Source organism: Aspergillus nidulans, chromosome III (assembly GCF_000011425.1).
Source record: "Aspergillus nidulans FGSC A4 chromosome III".
NCBI classification, from domain to species: domain Eukaryota; kingdom Fungi; phylum Ascomycota; class Eurotiomycetes; order Eurotiales; family Aspergillaceae; genus Aspergillus; species Aspergillus nidulans.
In genome coordinates, this window is record NC_066259.1 from 2,357,866 (window position 1) to 2,373,275 (window position 15,410).

Here is a 15,410-nt window from a genome sequence, read left to right on the forward strand (position 1 = left end):
AATGTGCCTGGCAACCATACTACAGTTGCCTGAGGACCCTGGCCGAACAAAGCCCGCCAAACGGGTCTTGGCGCTTAAAGTCCCAAGACAGCTCATGCCAACTAACTAACCTTCCCCAAACAACCTACAACCTGTCCTGGTTCGCACTCGAAATCCAGGAAGATGGGTGAAATTAATATTCCATGGAGCGCGTAAGTAGATCTATCTTTCTAGCATTTCTAGACTTCCGCTAGAGGCAGACAATAAGACTAACATCCCCAGCATCCAGAGCATCGCTCTCATCCTGGCCCCCATTATCGTCCCCCGAATTATAAACTCCATCCGCTATATCCGCGTCCAATTATCGTCGCGGCCAAACCCTCGACCCCTCCCACCCGTCGCCTCCAGAGCCCTAAATGTCCTCTTCTGTTCGATCCTCGTCTTCCTGACCCTAAGCTTCCCCTCGAACCCATTCGCGCCGAGCCCAAGCATCTTTACGCTCACGCGCTCGCGGATAACCACGTCGCTGGAGACGGTATTCTCGCGACTAGCGCGCTTGAGGCCTGGGGGTGTGCTTACAGATGCAGATGTGCTGCTCCGGTCAAAGCTTGTGTCCAAAGAGGCGCGGAGGATTTATCTACGGTTCGGGGAGCGGGCATTGACGGAGTGTCGATTTTGCAGGCTTGATAATCCGAACACTTACGCCTTATTTTATTACCCGGCTAACGCAATGATTCCGCATCTACTGCATATGGCCGTTGTTGGAATTGCGACTTCTACATCGTTTGCGGGGAGAGAGGCGGGCAGATGGCGGAACAAGTTTACGATTGCGGGATTGATCCTCGCAGCGCTGGACACTTATGTCGTGTTCATGTATGACCCTGTCAAATCGGGGTCCGACGCTGTACGGGATGGGATTGAGGTCCCGACTGCGCTGTTCCAGAGGATGGCTGTATTGAGGCCGCTGGTTTTGGCCTGCTTCGATGTTGTCCTCGCGGGCTTTATCTACGTGTCTGCTACGAATAGGTGGTTCTTTACGCCGCCCAACCAGGCAGACGAGGTCGATAAAATCGTGGCGGCGTCGTTGGCGTCTCTGACCGGTGCGAGCTCGAAGTTGCACGCTGTGAGTGTGACGAGGAATGCGGTCGTGCGGGATCGGGTGTTGAAGGACCGGGATGATGCGTACTGGCAGACGGTGGTCGCTATGGATGGGCAAGGCAGTTCGGGGGCCCCGTTGGACGTTTGGGAGGAGGAAGAGGTCGTGCGGGCAATGTCGCGGGCGATGGCCGGGCAAGGAGGAGTCGACCTTGCTAAGCTGGGAGTCAGTGCGGCGGAGTACGTGAACGGGGTAACAGCGGGGTTGGAACAGGAAAGCTTATAGATGCCTTACGGCATGATTAATCAAGTAGATAGACATATAAGCAACCTATTATCCAAATTTGAGCCATTTTGGAGGTCAGAAGACGAGTATCGGTGCAATATTAGGTTGCGGGGATGGACGACGACAGCCTCTAGCAGGGGCTTGTGAAGCGGAAAAAGAATGTCATTGGACCTTGCCGTGATGCGTGAGGGGAGCCCGGGAGGCGGTGAGTACTCTGCCGGGTACCTGTGGAAGTGTGACCCTGCGAGAGCCAGTATGGTACCAGGAACAATAACCGTTCACCACCAAAACTCAACTGGAGCTGTTTTGCTTTCTCTGAATTTGTTCCTGCTACGTCCCCTCTCGTCCGTCGCCCTTGTATACTAGCGGTGTGTTTGTGCTATCAATCTCTTCTTCCGAGGTTGCAGCAGATCACTGCCCTTGAAATCTCCTTGCGTGTTTCGTCTCGCCCGCTCCGCCAAACTGAAACGGCAAAGGACGGTCTTCCCCAACCACCATTGTACTTGGTCTAAACAGCTACACCTACGCCAAAACGTTCAACACCACAGCCAGTGCACTCGGCTCGTGTATAGTGGTCTGGAACCACGTTTTCACTCGTTTCTACGGCCTCTCGACCCGGAATCGTAGTCTCGTACGCTGAATGTCCCGGTCGTTGGGTTGATCCGCACCGGCTACATCCCTTTGCACGAAGCCACGATTTATCCTCTCTGAGCTCACGGTATCTCCGAGCTTTTATCCCACATTATGGCTAAGGATACGACTCTGCCAGCGCAGTCAGTTACGGAGCTCAATGCCTGCGTGACGACCTCCTCGCACCGTCCTGTCAAGGACACCACGTTCCGGGAGTGGGTGGTTTCGAATCAGATCGGTATGCATGAACCTTTGGCTTCTTGTATTTTTTTTTTCCCTTTCATTCTTTGGCATCTTGGGCTGCCTTTTGCTAATTGGGCTTCTTGGCTGTAGGCATATCCTTGACAACCCTTTCCATGCTATTGGCCGTCCACCACCTATACCCTTCTCTCTCGCCCTACACCACGCCGTTCTTCCAGCTGTCGTACTATCAACCTTCGCAGGGGGTATACATCCAGGGCTGGGATGATATCTACTTCGTTATAAGCTCCGTCTTTGCGTTCACCGCGATTCGTGCCATCGCGATGGAGTGGGTGTTTTGGCCATTGGCGCGATGGTCTGGATTGAAGAGAAAAGCATCGATTCGACTCGCGGAGCAGGGCTGGATGTGGCTATACTACGCCGTCTTCTGGACCGTTGGAATGGTTTGTTTCGTTTCCGCCGTCTCGTAACCGCCCAGCTAACGGTGAATAGTACATTTGGTCGCAATCGGACTACTGGATGGACTTTAAGGCTATCTGGGCTCATTGGCCCGCGCGTGGTGTCTCGGGTCTGATGAAGTGGTACCTCCTTGCGCAGCTTGCGTTCTGGGTCCAGCAGATCTTCGTTATTAACATTGAGGAGCGGAGAAAGGATCACTACCAGATGTTGACCCATCATTTCATCACCAGCTGTCTTCTCACCTCTGCCTATGTTTACGGCTTCTATAACGTCTCTAATGTGGTGCTCAACCTGATGGACATCGTGGATTTATTGCTGCCGGTAAGTCGGGCCCGCTTTCAGGTTGATGGGCGGAGCACTAATTTCGACAGACTGCAAAAATCCTCAAGTACTTGAAATTTGAAATGTCCTGCAACATCGCTTTTGGAGTGTTTATGGTGGTCTGGGCCATTTCACGCCATATCATGTACCCATTGCTCTGCTGGTCCATCTTCAAGGATGTACCCGCTGTTATGCCTTGGGGCTGCTACTCCGGTGCCACAGGCGAGCTGATCTCAACCAACGGTTATCCTGACAGAGTGATGCACCTCTTCTCCCCGTTCTTGAACATCGACGGCCCCATTTGCATGAACCGCACGATCAAATGGATTTTCCTCTCGTCTCTGCTGGCGCTCCAGGTTCTGTCCATTATCTGGTTCAGCATGGTCATTCGAGTGGCCATAGGCGTCCTCCGAACCGGCAATGCAGAAGATACTCGCAGTGACAGTGAAGAGAAGGACGAAGAAGAAGTAGATCCCAAAAGCGCCGCTAATGGCAATGCCATCGCAGCGGAGGTCTCAAGCGCTGAATGGCGTCGAAACGGACCATCCTCCACTCGGTCTCGCCGAAGCGATCGCAAGGCACTCCTCGGACGAATCGGATGCGACACCCGCACCTAACTATATCACCTGGATTCAAACGTCCCGTCTAGTTAACGCCATCATGCTGTGGATGCCGATATTGCACATCTGATGAACCGAAAATATGAATACATGAAACTATTCGTACCTAAATGTCGTGTTCTGAAAATTTATATCGTCACGTTTGATACCACGCATCTCGTCTTGAGTTGGCCGGAAGGCCCGGTTAAGGTTATGTTATGTTTCTTCCTCCTAGTTTACATTCTTTTGTCGCATCGCTTCTTGTATTTTTCTCTAGAGGTCAATTAATCACTATACCCACTTTGTTCTGTCATGGGATGGGCTTGTGTACGTGTTATGTTTAAGGCCATATTTACATTTTGTCTTAACAAGGGGGCAGAGAGCCATAGGTAATCTCTCGCTTTCCATACTACTTCCAGAGTAACTCACGTAGGTTATTTAAAGCGCACCCTGGCACGTCTGGCATATTACACCTTTATGAAGGGGATTGTTATTCCGGATCTCGGGGGATGTTGAATGATACAGCAGCAAACGAGGCATGGGGTCGTATACACAGCTAGCCCTAAGTAAGAGTACATGCGGTTCGATTATGATCCAGTGACTCCATTATTACTTCAGGAAACAGCCATGATATTTCTCCAATGTTACTTTCGTTGCCTATATATAGTCTGCGTAATAATTCTTCGGGTGGCTGCTCAGAGTGGTCTGTAATGTGATAATTATTGGAGTTTATCCATCCATATATTTCCAAATAGTCTACATGATTGATATTGGCCCGTACTGAATTATATACACAAATTGGATATCTGGGCAGAATGTCGTACTCAGCTGAAGTCTGACAATCCAAACCAATTTCTCCCGAGCACTTCCACTAGATGACGGGATGCTGTTCAGGTCAAAGTTGGATCAAGGGACGGACCCTTGCCCTGATGGCCTACTGAAGATGCCTGAGTGTGCTGGACAGATTTTGGGCTCTGTCTCACAGGTTGAGTGACATTCTTATGACAGGCCGGGGCCGTCATGATGTCGGTGCATATTTCTAGCGCCAGCTGCGACAGTCCTGAGAATCGGAATGCACTTCGCAAATGAGGCAGGATAACACGAGTCGACGAGTCCCGGCAGGCAGAGTTCTCCTTTTTTCCCTAGAAATTGTTCAGCCGCCATTTTCTCGGAGCCTAGCCAATGCCGCCGCGATTCCTTCATCCATATCTTCACCCTGCGCTTTTGTCTGCGGACTGCTTCGTTCATTTTGTTCCACAAACAGGCTATCGTCCTCAGTGCCGCGAGGTGCCTCCGGCGTAGCAGATGATGCTGCACCGTCATCATTTGTGCTTAATGCGGCTAAATCCCGCACAGTCCGCTTAGGAGCGGTTGCTCTTTTCGCCTTTTCCACGCGGAATTCCTCTCGCACGGCATTGCACCACGCTCTAACTTTCTTCTCGCCCCATCCCGGCACAGCGCTGATCTGCTCTGGCTGGGCGTTAATTGCGTTCTGTAAGCTGCCGAATGTGGATATAAGACTGGCAGCATCGGATTTGTTGATGCTTCGGGGCGCAGTGACAAACTCAACCAGCGAGTCTTTGTAGGATTGTGCTTGTTGTGTGCGTATAGCAGTGGGCTGGGAATGTTCGCATGACTTAAAGAGTTCCAGGTAGTGCGCGGCTTCCGGGGCGGACCAGCACAAGATAAGGGTGAGGTTGTTGATGATCGACGTCTTGGATAGCTCTTTAAGAGGGTCTTCGTGGTTTGGGATATCAACGATAATCAACAGCACACGGAGTAAATACTTCCCCGCTAGCTGTTTGATTCGCGAATAGATGTACTCAGGATGGAGTCGGTGGTATTTAAGGGACAAGAAGAGGGCGCAGGTGGTTGCGCCGATGACATAGTCGGCTGGAATGTCGGCGTACTCCCACGGCTGAAATTTGATGTGATTCAGGATCGGATTTCCTTTTTGACGCGTTGAGACTAGTATCGCGGAGGGACCAGATTTGCTTGCGAGAGCTTGTGGCTTCGGCTGCTGGACTTTCGGCGTTGCCGCGCCGGACTGAGGTGTGGAGGTTGCAGAGCGAGACATACCAGCTATATTGGTATCAACTGCCGGCTTGAAGGCATCGTCACCAACAATATCTCCAGCCATTGCTGGCTCAGAAGTGTTAGGGCTGAGGATGGATGACTGCGATGAGCTGCTACATATGTATGAGCGTTATCTAATCGTAGACCGCCTTCAGCTCCCAGACCCACCCTCAAAATCAAATGGGATTTTTCTGCCGCGATTTTTTCTCCAGAAACAAAGTTGCGAACACTCAGGATGTCTGAATCAAACAGTCCGGAAAAGCCTACTGAGGCTTCCGGCGCTATCACAGAGTCTTCATCTAGCAAAAATAATGTCCAAGAAGATGGTGCCACGCAACCCCGCAGAGAATTGTTCATTAGATCGCTTCCTGCCTCAGCAACGAATGAGAGCCTCGCCGAACATTTTTCGCAGTCCTACGTGATTAAGCATGCAGTTGTTGTCGTCGACCCAAAGACAAAGCAGTCTAAGGGGTACGGTTTTGTGACGTTCGCGGACGTGGAGGATGCCAAGGCTGCGCTGGAAGAATTGAACGGGTCGACATTCGAAGGAAAGAAAATCAAAGTCGAATATGCGCAGCCTCGGCACCGAGTTGTTGATGAGACTGTTGGGAAGAGTGTACCATCCGCTGAGGCACTGGAGCGCAAGAAACAGAGGGAGCAGCAAAAGGCCGATACGCAGCCCCCAAAGCTGATTGTACGAAATCTGCCGTGGAGTATCAAAACGCCCGAAGATCTCGCGGCGCACTTCCGGAGCTTTGGAAAGGTCAAATACGTTACTCTTCCGAAGAAGGGGAGTCAGTTGGCAGGCTTTGGATTTGTTGTGCTACGAGGAAAGAAAAATGCTGAAAAAGCTCTGGAGGCTGTGAACGGGAAAGAGGTTGATGGGAGAACGCTAGCTGTGGATTGGGCAGTGGAGAAGGAAGTGTGGGAGAATTTGCAGAAGGAAGAAGAGCATGCAGAACCAGATGTGAAGGAGGAGTCGAGCGATGTGGATATGGAAGACGGAGGGGTTGGGTTGGATAATGGGGAGCTTGATGAGGATATGAGTGAGGACGATGATGAGGAAGATGACGAAGTTAGCGATGAAGAAGATGAAGACGAAGATGAGGAAGAAGAAGAAGAGGAGGAAGAGGAAGAAAAAGAGGACGAGAGAAATGCCTCAACCATATTTATCCGCAACCTACCATTCACATGCGATGATGAGTCTCTCTACGACCACTTCACCCAATTCGGACCGCTCCGCTACGCCCGCATCGTCGTTGATCCAGAAACCGAACGTCCCCGCGGTACCGGCTTCGTCTGCTTCTGGAAGCCCGAGCATGCGCAGGCCTGTGTCCAGGGCGCCCCTAAACAGCAAGACCCTCTCGCCGCAGAAAAGGAAAAAGGCAAAAAGGGCACGATCATCAAGCAATCCGTCCTGCAGAATGAGAATGCCGATCCAACGGGCCGATACACTCTCGACGGCCGTGTTCTCCAGATCAGCCGGGCCGTGAGCAAGTCCCGTGCCACACAGCTCCGCGAAGAAGGTGTCTCGAAGCGACTCGTCCGCGACACCGACAAGCGCCGACTCTACCTTCTCAATGAAGGAACGATCTCACCTAACTCTACTCTCTACAAGAGCCTTTCGCCTTCGGAAATCAAGATGCGCGAAGACAGTTTCAAGCAGCGACAGAACTTTATCCGCAAGAACCCCTCCCTTCACTTCAGTCTCACCCGTCTATCCATCCGTAACATACCCCGCCACGTCACATCAAAAGACCTCAAGCAGTTAGCTAGGGAAGCAATCGTCGGCTTTGCCAAGGACGTCAAGGAAGGTATACGCCAACCACTCTCGAGAGAAGAAATGGACCGCGCGTCCGAAGAGATGAGAGAGGCAGAGAAGCTGCGGAAGAAGAAAGGTGTCGGTGTTGTCCGTCAGGCAAAGATCGTCTTTGAAGGCCGTGATGGAAGCAAAGTTAGCGAGGACAGTGGCGCGGGTCGGAGCCGAGGTTATGGGTTCATTGAGTACTATACGCATCGACATGCGCTTATGGGTCTTCGGTGGCTGAATGGACATGCTATCAGTCCGCCGAAGAATGTGTCCGAGGAGTTGAAGGATAAGAAGAAGAGGTTGATTGTTGAGTTCGCTATTGAGAATGCGCAGGTAGTCAAGCGGAGACTCGAGCAGCAGGAGCGGGTGCGCAACAGGAAGAAGGACCAAAAGGATGATGAAGGGTCTCCTCGAAAGAGGGACACAAAGAAGAACGACAAGAAGAACGAAAAGAACGGGCGCGATTCAGATTCCAAGGGGAAGAAGAGGAAGCGCTCGGAGAGCAACGACGGAGGTCAGGATACAGAAGAGCAAAACAAGATTGCCAAACGCAATCGGATTATCGCGAAAAAGAGGATGCAGCGGAAGTCCCGCAAGTGAATCCTAGTCCATCCCTTCTTCTTATCGAGTCCGGCACGCACAATTGCATATAGAAAATGAGCACCTGTTGAATTATTGCTGAGGGAACTTACATCTAGCTAGCTCCTTTACATGATACCAATATATACCTGATGAAAGCTTGTGCGGACTGTCTCTCTCAACAGCTCGATTACGTTGGTAGCATCGGTCTCCGTAGCAGATAGCGTACAATAGTCGGAGTGCGCGAGAACAGCAAAACGATACCAAAGCAACAACATTAAGCAACGCGCAGCTGGCCATGGACGGGTATAAGAGTAGAAAGTACTTGCAGGAGCATAAGAAAGCTAGGCTAGTAGTTCTTCGCATCCTTCACCTTCCCCACAATGTTGTAGCGCTTGCTGAAGAAGGTGAACCACTCCTCCAGCACTTTCTTGTCCTTATCCGGAAGGTCGTACCACTCAGGTTTGCAGTCTTCGGGTTTCAAGGACGAGCAGGCCAGGGCGCGAGAGGCGTCTTTACCGGCGAACACTGTGACGTTATCAGTTAGCAGCTATTGGAAGATTTTTTTTTGGGGGGGGGGGGGGGGGGTGGGTTGGCTTTAGGATTTACTCACCCTTATACTGCCCCTCAGGACCGTAGGCAGAGTTGCGACTCACGTCGAAAACAATTCCCTTGATGGCGACATAGGTAGGGCGGCTAGGATCGGTGCCTGAAACAGAGGAGGAGAAAGTTAGGTATAACGTTGCAATTACATTCTCTTCATCATAACATAGCGTTCTGTGGAGTTTCCATGTATTGGATCGGTGCGGAGAACGTACCGTCACACTTTGCCAGCTCCTCGGGGGTAATGAGGTCGTCCTTAGGAGGGTCCAGTTGGACAGGCACCTTGGGCGCGAAACGGCCAGAGTCTGTTCCGGTCATTGTGACAAGCGACGATATCGGGAGTGGGGTGGATAAAAAAGCGTCAGAGAGAGATGAGGAAGGAAAGGGATTTGTATAATAAGTTCCTGAGAAAAATGGAGCGGGGCAAGTCAAGCTGAAGTGGGGGAGGGGAAGGCCTCACATTCACCAATTCACCGGTTCAGCCTCGGGGGCCGAAGGAATGGAGAGCCGGGAGTTCCCTTGTTAGCCAATCTCATCTACCGGGCAATTGGAGTGGGATCGGACTACAATTCTGCATTTCAAAGACTTTCATAGGTCTATGGGGGACTCCATGTGGATTTGCAAGCATCGCGTGATGACTATGATCTGACAAGGCTGGGGCCTCTAACAATCTGCTCTAAGTTGACCCAACACGCTCGTATTTTCACAGGCTGACCAATATGACCATTATAAGTTTTGACAGTCAACTGGCGCGAAACAGTCGACCTCTCCAGGGATTTGTTATTGAAGCATAGCATCCTGGAAGCCGAGCGAATCAAAAGATTGACGTCAGCGTCTGCCACCGGCGGCTATCCGCGGTGTGCCACAGATGTCGACAGGTATATGAATCGGTTCCTCATCTGGCTCGTTGGGTGGTAAAGAGCAGAGATCCTGCCTCTCACAAAATCATGTTTTCCATTCAAGCACAGCATCCAGACGCGCGACAGGGCCGACCTTCTGGCCCTGCCGATCGAGAAGCCAACGAGAGTGGCGACCCGAAGAACAAATCCAACAAACGAGTCCCGACGGCCTCCAGCCTAGAAGGAAGCGAGACGGAGCTCTCACATTATCTCCATTACGAGGATAACGCCTGTTTTTTTGCGCCGAGTTGGCAGGACCGTCATGCGGGGCATGATCGAGCTCATACTGCGCGGTCATAGACTATTCGGTATGTAGACCATGCAGTGAGTTACAGCTGGACTGATATTGAGGGCTGCCAGTACCGTAAACAAAGCAAGGATGCAGTGGTATTGAAGAGTCTGGCCATATTCAGTGCACTTTGTGGCATTTATTGCATGTGATCTTTCCGCATTAGATTGACGACGAAATTTAGCTGGACTAAACAGTAAGATTCAGCTTAGCATGGCGCTACTGCATGGTTAACACTGCGGAAAACGCTTGTCAGCTGTAAGCCGCCACCTCCCATTTCCTAGAATGAGATGTAATCACCTACAAATCCGCTGGTTCGATGCCTGACCCTTATCTCGTTATCAGGATCGTGCCGAGGCACTGCATTGACTGAATGCGGAAGAGTGGTCTGCTAAGGGACCGTGGGCTGATCTTCTCTCTTTTGGCGCCATTATACGCAACAGTATGTCGTCTATACGCTACTTTGCCACGTTGTATGTTACTATTGCCATTTTTGGCCCTTTTCTGACCACCGTCTGTCGTCGCAGTCCTCGATCTTTTTAGCCTCGGCGCAATGGAGGGGCTCCGTATTCATGCTGTTGATAGTGGGGACGCTGAAGAAAATGAAGATATTTGAGTGTCTTCTTGAACGCTGATTTGCTGAAAATCGGCCTGGGGAATCGGCTGCTCCAGGCTAGCCTGCTACCTTGCTCTTTTTGGTAAGCTACGACGCCAGTACTGCAATGCTCCGGTGATGGCTGCCACTTTTTTTCTCTTCCGCTGTCCTGCGCGGCATCTCTCTTTCTCTCCCTTTCTTTTACTTTTTTCCCTTTTCGTTTCAACGTTCCCCTCGTTGCAAGTTTCTTCTTTTTATGTGCTTCAAGCCGCCTCTTTGTTTATCGCATTTTTATTTAAACCAGCTTGCTGGTTGGTACTTCCCCGCATTTACAACGTCAAGCGATGTCTATTCCTGATCCTACGGCCCGCACACCATCGTCCGTCAATTACGTTAGTACGGCGATTAGCAGTCTGACAAAACGGACCGGAAACCATGGCGAATCGTCAGAAAAAGTCTCTGCAATTGATAACCGCGAGGAGTCGATCGAGGAGGGGTCAAAGCCCGTTTATGACCATACACATCGGAAGCTCAAACCCAGGCATGTCCAGCTTATCGGCATCGGTGGTACAATCGGTACTGCATTGTATGTCCAGATTGGACAGACGTTGGCAGAAGGAGGACCGGGGAGTCTTTTCATAGCTTACACATTGTGGTAAGTGTGCTGTGCTTTACTTCTTGCTTCCTGCTCGTGGACTCTTTTAGAGCGCTGCTGCAGGCTTGTGCGCAGATTCACTCGTGAGATAAGAATTCGAACAGACTTGAAGAAACCAACCTCCTCGACCAGAACGGTCAATGCTGGACCCATATTTACTGTCTGCTTGGACCTTATCTTGCACTTTCCCTTCTCTCGTTGCTTGCTCCCGTCAATAGAGGCCCAGAATCTTATATCTATCTTACTTCTAGGTGCGCTGTTATATTATGTATAACTGTTTGTACGGACCCCCATTCCCATTTAGCCCAATATTCATCGCCGCCAGCGACAATCCTTTCTCCCATAGCGCCTGATGCAAATCTAGCCAATGCGCCATTGTCCAGTTGCATTCTCTCAGTCCCAATTAAGCGCAACGTTTGCTGGTTGGTAGGGTACTGAACTTATTAGGTCTGGCCGAAATGGTCACATATTTACCGATCTCATCACCCTTTATCCGTTTCGCCGGACGTTACGTTGACGATGCTTTTGGAGTTGCTGCCGGCTACAATTTTTTCGTCTTCGAAGCTGCCATGGTTCCTATGGAAGTTACTGGTAAGGACTACTTACTGCCAGAATGAGTTAGAGCTAATGTGGCCCAGCATGCAGCTTGCTCATCCATTACTGGACCAACAAGATCCCTCTGGCAGCAATATTCGCTATCGTACTTGTTCTTTTTGCGTGCGTCTTCCGCGGCGAAACCTGCGTTTTTTGTCCTAACTTCTCTTAGGTTTCTCAACGTCTTTGCGGTAAAATGGTATGGAGAATCCGAATTCTGGCTCGCTTCCAGTAAGGTCTTGCTCAGCGTAGGCTTGATCTTGTTTACTTTCATCACAATGCTGGGTGGCAATCCACTCAACGACCGTTTCGGATTTCGGTATTGGAACGAGCCCGGATCGTTTGCAGAACACTACAAAGAAGGGAACCTGGGAAGATGGCTGGGGTTTCTCGCCTGCTTGATCAATGCCAGCTTCACGATCGCAGGGCCGGACTACATCTCTATGGCTGCCGGTGAATCCGTAGATCCCCGAAGGAACCTCCCTAGGGCGTATAATGGGATGTTCTACCGTCTTACTGCATTCTTCGTATTGGGAGCACTCTGCGTGGGGATCCTTGTCCCGTACAATGACAAAACCATGGCTGACGCCTTTGACAACGAGGAACCTGGAGCGGCGGCATCCCCTTATGTGATTGCAATGGACCGCCTCGGCATTCCCGTTCTGCCGCATATTGTTAACGCCATGATTCTTCTGGCGGTTTTCAGTGCAGGAAACAGCTATGTTTATTGCGGCAGCAGGACCTTGTACGGGCTTGCCCTTGACGGCAAAGCCCCGCGCGTTTTCACCAGGTGCACAAAATCCGGTGTCCCCATCTACTGCGTGGCTACTGTCCTCCTTATTGGGCTTATTTCTTTCCTCCAAGTCTCCAACAGCGCGTCAGTAGTGCTGAACTGGATCATTAGCTTGGTATGCTGCTCATCCTGGGACTTGCAAGAGGTCATAATCTAACAAAGCTACAGGTAACTGCGTCACAGCTCATCAACTTCTCCGTCATTACTTTTACTTATACTCGTTTCCGGAAAGCCCTCATTGCGCAGGGTATCTCCCGTGACACCCTCCCTTACAAAAGTCTCGGCCAGCCGTACGTCGCGTACATTGCTCTAGTATCAACAATAATTATGGCGTTTGTTGGGGGCTACGAGGTCTTCCTACCGGGCAATTGGGACGTACCAACTTTTCTCTTCTCGTATACGATGATTGGCGTCTTTCCTGTGATTTACGTTGGGTGGAAAATCATCCACCGGACTTCGGTTCGAAAGCCTGAGGAAGTCGACCTCTTTACAGGAGTCGATGAGATCGAGGAGTATACGAGGAACTATAGACCAGAGCAAGCGAGGTATGTTGATCTCTTGGTTTATATTCAGCTCATTCTGACAACGCGCAGTAACCCCGTCTCACGTTTCGGAGACTGGCTATTCGGCTAGACTACTAGTTGCATGATATCAAACATGAGCTTTTGGTATATACAATAGACGAGCAAACGCCCCACATACATTGTATTCAATCATCGTAAGTTGAGTAAAACCACCGCTTGCTTGCCATAATTATATCAAAGTCAATATACACGTAGCATCTAGGTGCATCTCCATGGTCTGGCCGTCCAGCAGACACACCTAAACTCACCTACTCCACCTTCGCTGCCTCGCCCTCTTAGCCTTGTTCTTGACCCTGACCCTCCTCCATCAACTTCTCTCTCCTTTCTCTATTTCTCTTCCCCAACACCCTGAGTGTATTCCGCCTCTCAATTTCCGTCATCTGCGCCCAGTTCGCGATCCGCGAGAGCGTGCCGTCCGAGTTAACTACTAACGGACCAAGATGGTCGAGTTTCACCCCGTCGCCATTGACGTCTAACTGGGTGGTATCGTTGTCGGGTGAGGCGGAAGGAAGGGCGAGGATAGGCTTCTTCTCGGAAGTTTCGGAGGGTTGGTCTTGAGGCTGTCCTAAATTGGAGTCGGAAGCGGACATTGTTGTGTAAAAATACGTCGATGGCTTTCCAAGGTTGTAGTGGGAGTAGAGATTTGTCGCGTGGCACTGCGCGAAGAGGTATGATGCAGGGGACTGAGCTATTAAGGTGGTTGACGTGGTGGTTGACGTCGATGTTGATGTCGCGGTTCGAAGACCTAGAAGGAGCTTGAGGAGGGTTGTTGCGCGGGACATGCGCATGTTATGCCTTTCTTTTTCTTTGGGAGATGACGTGCTTGGTTTTGGTGGTTGAGGTGAGGGACGAGATGGTTAAGATATGAAAGGTGGTGTTCTGGAAATTTCTCTGTGGTGTGGGCTGCAGCTTTCAATGTTCTAGAAGAGTGCCGAACAGTTACGTATGCTACGGAGTGGCATGTTACAGAATAGTAACTTAATTCACACATTAGATTTTACAGTTGTTTATAATCGATTAAGAGTTGAAGATACTATTACAGGACTATATCGCTTCTTTCTGCGATACCAATTTATAGCAATTCAAGTTCAGGACGTGTCCGAACTGGATATAGCTAACGAAACCACCAGTTAACCTGGGAATGTTAGAGGAGTTAGTATTGGATGGAATGAATGACTTACTGAAGCAGTAACGCTCTCGCCCATTCCCTTTATGCTATGCCACCAACCTTTGGGAATGAATAGCCCATCGCCCGCGTCAAGCTCCGCTTCAAACCCTTCAGTGCATTGTCCTGATTGTCCCTTCCCCGCATCATCCCAGATAGCTTGCTCCAACAGACCTCTTTCCCGGCCCTGCATCATCTCTTCACCCCTGAAGGCTGCCGCCTCCCGACTCCCACTGCGACCCAACTTACCTCGCACATGTGAGAAAACTGCCTGTCCATCTCGCGGTCCCAGCAACCGCACAGTCTTGCGTCCAGCAAGTTGTACAAACAGATTGGGGTTCGGGTCTCGGTGCAAAGGCGTGTAGGTGGGCGGATATCCCATCCAGATATTTGTATCATAGACATCACCTTTCCCCGCCTTTGCCACTATTGTAGGCGTAGGGAAATCGTCGCGGAGAATCTGGGGAAGGTCAAGGAGTTGGCATTGAGCCAGATATAGGCGCGACTGTAGTTGCGATGAAGATTGGGCCTCGCGGATCCATTGGAGGAAGAGGCTTAGCGGCGCGTGGAACTTGCGGAAGCTGAGTCCTGGATCTTCAGATATTGATATCGATCGTTCAGACTGAGTGAGTTCCAGGGGGACCAATGCATCTCCGCCGTGATCTGCCAGATATTCTATGTTCAGTTGTGGTTTTGTTGCGGTGTGGTGAAACCAGCGCTCATATGCCGGGAGGTCGCGGAATGAACGACGTGGAAGGAGGACAGGAAGCTCTGGTATAAAAAATCGGTCGCGAAATATTTCTATGTCGACATCTTTGAGGGTCTGGAGAGGCTGGTAGTAGTAGGGAGGAGCGGAAGAATTGAAGCGTCTAAGGTGGCTGGAGCGAGCTAGGACTCTTGATGGCCATTGGGGTCGGACCTGTGGGTTACTGCACATGAGCCATTTTTGGGGCTTCATTGGACAATTGATGTCCTTGTCGCTGGTTGTGGAGGAGTTGAGTCGGTTGCAAGCCTGCTAAAGACGTTGACGAACTCGGGTTTCGCTTCTGGCACGTGCTTGGCCACCAATAGACACAGTATCTCCGCCTTGTGAGTTCCTGACTTCCAAGGACTATGTGCGCAATATCGCGACAACTCCTCTGTTGCTGAGGGCTCGCTCTTGATTACTTCGAGTAGGTCCCGGCTTGTCTATGTACAA

The 15,410-nt window shown here is 50.8% G+C and overlaps 8 protein-coding genes across 8 annotated transcripts, besides 1 other annotated feature; 4 read left to right on the top strand and 4 right to left on the bottom strand.

Annotated features, from left to right (window-relative positions):
• Positions 1–15,410: part of a sequence feature (contig 1.75 1..213493(-1)) that runs on past both edges of the window.
• On the top strand, positions 163–1,360 carry ANIA_04333 (uncharacterized protein; the record flags this gene model as incomplete). The annotated part of the gene is made up of 2 exons (XM_656845.1): positions 163–191; positions 223–1,360. 2 exons carry the CDS (start codon positions 163–165, stop codon positions 1,358–1,360), a joined length of 1,167 nt encoding a protein of 388 aa, XP_661937.1.
• ANIA_04332 (protein barA) lies at positions 2,105–3,757 on the top strand (the record flags this gene model as incomplete). Its single annotated transcript, XM_656844.2, has 4 exons — positions 2,105–2,228; positions 2,324–2,634; positions 2,684–2,971; positions 3,022–3,757. 4 exons carry the CDS (start codon positions 2,105–2,107, stop codon positions 3,586–3,588), a joined length of 1,290 nt encoding a protein of 429 aa, XP_661936.1. The 3' UTR covers positions 3,589–3,757.
• ANIA_04331 (DNA repair protein RAD10) lies at positions 4,315–5,710 on the bottom strand (the record flags this gene model as incomplete). Its single annotated transcript, XM_656843.2, has 1 exon — positions 4,315–5,710. One exon carries the CDS (start codon positions 5,708–5,710, stop codon positions 4,724–4,726), a length of 987 nt encoding a protein of 328 aa, XP_661935.1. The 3' UTR covers positions 4,315–4,723.
• ANIA_04330 (mRNA-binding ribosome biosynthesis protein NOP4) lies at positions 5,877–8,166 on the top strand. The gene has a single exon (XM_656842.2). It carries the CDS (start codon positions 5,882–5,884, stop codon positions 8,054–8,056), a length of 2,175 nt encoding a protein of 724 aa, XP_661934.1. The 5' UTR covers positions 5,877–5,881; the 3' UTR covers positions 8,057–8,166.
• Positions 8,346–8,956, bottom strand: ANIA_04329 (putative progesterone binding protein; the record flags this gene model as incomplete). Its single annotated transcript, XM_656841.2, has 3 exons — positions 8,346–8,563; positions 8,649–8,744; positions 8,854–8,956. 3 exons carry the CDS (start codon positions 8,954–8,956, stop codon positions 8,385–8,387), a joined length of 378 nt encoding a protein of 125 aa, XP_661933.1. The 3' UTR covers positions 8,346–8,384.
• Positions 10,766–13,096, top strand: ANIA_04328 (putative general amino acid permease (Agp2); the record flags this gene model as incomplete). Its single annotated transcript, XM_656840.1, has 5 exons — positions 10,766–11,076; positions 11,507–11,667; positions 11,722–12,578; positions 12,632–13,008; positions 13,057–13,096. The coding sequence occupies 5 exons, from the start codon at positions 10,766–10,768 to the stop codon at positions 13,094–13,096; spliced, it is 1,746 nt and encodes a 581-aa protein (XP_661932.1).
• On the bottom strand, positions 13,189–13,944 carry ANIA_10547 (uncharacterized protein). The gene has a single exon (XM_050611759.1). It carries the CDS (start codon positions 13,833–13,835, stop codon positions 13,323–13,325), a length of 513 nt encoding a protein of 170 aa, XP_050467747.1. The 5' UTR covers positions 13,836–13,944; the 3' UTR covers positions 13,189–13,322.
• On the bottom strand, positions 14,068–15,178 carry ANIA_10542 (putative JmjC domain protein). Its single transcript, XM_050611760.1, has 2 exons — positions 14,229–15,178; positions 14,068–14,182 (listed from the first exon to the last, which is right to left on the bottom strand). Exons 1-2 carry the CDS (start codon positions 15,168–15,170, stop codon positions 14,162–14,164), a joined length of 963 nt encoding a protein of 320 aa, XP_050467748.1. The 5' UTR covers positions 15,171–15,178; the 3' UTR covers positions 14,068–14,161.